Raw genomic sequence first — 3,507 nt, 5'->3', positions numbered from 1 at the left:
TAGGTGATACTTCGAACACCTAAGCCACTTTTCTAATCAAATATACGAGACCCTGTTTAGACTGCCGGGGTAAGGGGACTTTTCAGTCCTATTTTGGGATGCAATAGTCCTACATACTGGACCCCGCACACAGGAATTTCGTCAGAAAAGGCAAGATAATCGAGGTATATTTTGTGTCAGTCGGGTGTTGGGCTACAAGGCCTACAAGCTATGTATTGGAACCATGACCGCAACCTTCCCACTTGTCGTTCGGGAAAAAATCGTATCGTGTGTAATTAAACACACTCATATAAATTAAATTACCTACAAAACATTTGGGAGTCCTACATACTGGACCCCGCACACAGGAATTTCGTCAGAAAAGGCAAGATAATCGAGGTAGATTTTGTGTCAGTCGGGTGTTAGGCTACAAGGCCTACAACCCTACAAGCTACATATGTATTGGAACCATGACCGCAACGTTCCCACTTGTCGTTTGGGAAAAAATCGTATTACCACTCTGTTTTGTACTAGAGGATGAACCATTCTCACCATGACATCATTATTCCGATCAATGGTGTCATCCAAACAACAAGATTCTCACTTCAAGAATGCTATCATGTATGAGCTCAACAACAATATCAAAGAGATACAAACTTACCCGCCACATAGTCAGGGCAAACAAACCACAAATGAAGTTACAAATGCTCTGTGTACGACACTGGAGGCATTATTCCTACATGGCCTGAGAGAAACCATCCTGACTAAAATGTCTGCCTTGACAAGTGATATTATTAAGAAACCCGAGTGTAACTTCTGGTCTGTTGTGTTGATATTCTCACACCAAGAAATCATCAGCAACATTAGCAAGTTTAATTTGATAACAAATGACATTGGACGGTGCCGTGCATGGCTACGGTTAGCAATCAATGATAGTTTGCTGGTGAGCTACCTCAGTATGATGAGCAGTGAGTCAAACTCATTGTCATCCATGTACAAGAAGACAGCACTGCTCCGAGACATGGAAAAGTTGGACATTGCAATCAATCTACTGCAGGGTATTCTCCCATATGAGTTTGACCTGGCCGTCAATTCTAGTCTCCTAAATATCTGGTCAGATGATGCTCTCATATTGTCCTACTGCAGGGTATTCTCCCATATGAGTTTGACCTGGCCGTCAATTCTAGTCTCCTAAATATCTGGTCAGATGATGCTCTCATATTGTCATGTGTTGATATTCTCACACCAAGAAATCATCAGCAACATTAGCAAGTTTAATTTGATAACAAATGACATTGGACGGTGCCGTGCATGGCTACGGTTAGCAATCAATGATAGTTTGCTGGTGAGCTACCTCAGTATGATGAGCAGTGAGTCAAACTCATTGTCATCCATGTACAAGAAGACAGCACTGCTCCGAGACATGGAAAAGTTGGACATTGCAATCAATCTACTGCAGGGTGTGTTGATATTCTCACACCAAGAAATCATCAGCAACATTAGCAAGTTTAATTTGATAACAAATGACATTGGACGGTGCCGTGCTATACATTACTTAGGAATAGTAAAGACGGTAAAAATACATAATACAGAGCATTAAATTTCACTAGCTTAAAGTGTAAGTACAGGGGAGGCGGTACTTTTTCAAGTGGAGGAAAATTGTTCAGGGGAGTGATGCCTACTGTAAGTTTACAGGGATCATTTGAGATATCAAAAATTATGACAAAAAAAAAGTAGCTCATCTTTGTAGCCTATAGCAGAGGTTCTCAACCGGTGGTACGCGTACCACTGGTACCGCCTATGCCTATAGGGTTATAGAATAATGTTTACACATTCTTCTTGGTTGGAATTATATTGCAACTGGCTTCTTAGTGAGGTGTAAAGGGAATTTTTCAGTTCTACCTTAACAGAATAAAGAAGATATCTTTTTATCCACAGCAAAAGTGCAATTACCTACATGAAATTTTCACTTTTGATCTGAAGTATAGAAAACCTATACATTTTGCCTACAGCAAAAGTGCAATTACCTACATGAAATTTTCACTTTTGATCTGAAGTATAGAAAACCTATACATTTTGCCCAGTGAGATATTATTTGCCTTTTTTCTAGGGTAATCCCTAACCTGTGACTTGGCTACTATATTATACTATTGCATATTGTCAGGGATATGGTCTCCTCCAATGAAGGCTGCTCCAATATCATCAGGCATGGATGTTGTGAAGACAATCAAGGATGACATAGAGGAGTCACTCGGCTCCAGGCTCTCCCTGTCATCATTTGGATCCATGCCTGTCTCTACTCAAGATATTGATGAGGATGCAGCCATGAAACTTATCCTTGGAACTCCACCATCTAGTAGTAAAATCAGAACTGATACTAGCAATGAGAAAACATTCAATACATCTGAAACCCTAGCAAGTGAACAAAATGACCCAACAACTTGTATAACCAAAGACACTCAAGATGAAACAAACACAAATAGACCTGATGAAGCTCAGATAGGTGCCAATATTCCTATTGAAAATGAAATCACTGTAGAACCAAATCATCAACAAGGAAACAGTGAAACTAAAAAGGATAATGCCCCTAAACTGAATAGTGGAGATGGAGAGAGCTTTGATACTTTGCTAAACAAATACAATCAAAACAATGGTGATACAATTGAAGACATTGAAAAAGGATTCAACATAGGTAATGTACTTGGGATCTAAATCTAACAACGGTGGGAAGCTGTATGAAATAGGTACCTAAAATGTATTGCTAGGGACAGACTGTTTCAGCATCATGGGATGGGGAAACTAGAACGATTTGACTTTTTTTTTATAATAGGTACTTAAGTAGGTAGGTATGCTGAAATAAATTAGTGACTTGAAAATCTTCAATTATTCAACTAGGATTATACTAATGTTCTGTTCAGTAAGTAGTTTCTTTCTTATAAAAGATTAACATCACTGTAGAGATCTTCAAGTTTTCCATAAAGAATTTTTGGTTAGTTCCTTTCTTTCTGTTTAATGCTGTTTCTGTAGTACCCCTTTTATGTCTTTGTCAAATCTCCAGTTGATCCAATCCTGATATTAATATTCCCCTTTTTGTTTCACTTCACAGAGGAGCTATTGAGTCAAATCAAAGCACGTCACCAGGTACCACCCTCTCCCTCCCTCCCTCTCTCTTCCTGTCTCTCTCTCTCTCTCTCTTTGCAGTCAAAGTTTATAAGAAGATGAGTAAATAGCAATTCAAGAGACAGAAAATAAATGTGGGAGAGAGAGAGAGAGAGAGAGAGAAAAAGGAATAAAGAGGGAAGAGAGAGATTAAGAACGAGGGACAAGACAGATGAAATGAAGATAAATGAAAAAAAAAGAGGAAGGAAGAAGGAATACGTAGAGAAAGAGCGAGGGGGGGGGGAGATTGTAAAAAAGGTAGGTAAATGCCAGCGACTATATTGTATAGGCAGAAAATGTGAGGCTGCTGTTGCTCTCTCTTTCTCTCCCTTCCTCCCCCCTCCCCTTCTTCCTCCCTCCGCTCCTTCC

General features: G+C 39.5%; 1 protein-coding gene and 1 long non-coding RNA gene across 2 annotated transcripts in view; one reads left to right on the top strand and one right to left on the bottom strand.

The window, feature by feature from the left end:
• The first annotated feature begins 497 nt into the window (after positions 1-497).
• The window catches only part of LOC103518223 (pleckstrin homology domain-containing family M member 1), a 7,416-nt gene continuing 4,406 nt past the window's right edge, over positions 498-3,507 (top strand). The window contains exons 1-2 of the mRNA XM_026830097.1: positions 498-1,171; positions 1,214-1,429. Coding sequence (XP_026685898.1) covers positions 533-1,171; positions 1,214-1,429 — 855 coding nt within the window. The 5' untranslated portion in view covers positions 498-532. The remainder of the gene's footprint in view (positions 1,172-1,213; positions 1,430-3,507) is intronic.
• LOC113471162 lies at positions 1,674-2,132 on the bottom strand. Its single transcript, XR_003393966.1, has 2 exons — positions 2,047-2,132; positions 1,674-1,972 (listed from the first exon to the last, which is right to left on the bottom strand). It is a non-coding gene; the product is annotated as an uncharacterized LOC113471162 (long non-coding RNA).

This window comes from Diaphorina citri, unplaced genomic scaffold (genome assembly GCF_000475195.1).
Source record: "Diaphorina citri unplaced genomic scaffold, Diaci psyllid genome assembly version 1.1 scaffold2123, whole genome shotgun sequence".
Lineage (NCBI taxonomy): Eukaryota > Metazoa > Arthropoda > Insecta > Hemiptera > Psyllidae > Diaphorina > Diaphorina citri.
This window is presented reverse-complemented; position numbering and strand designations above follow the sequence as displayed.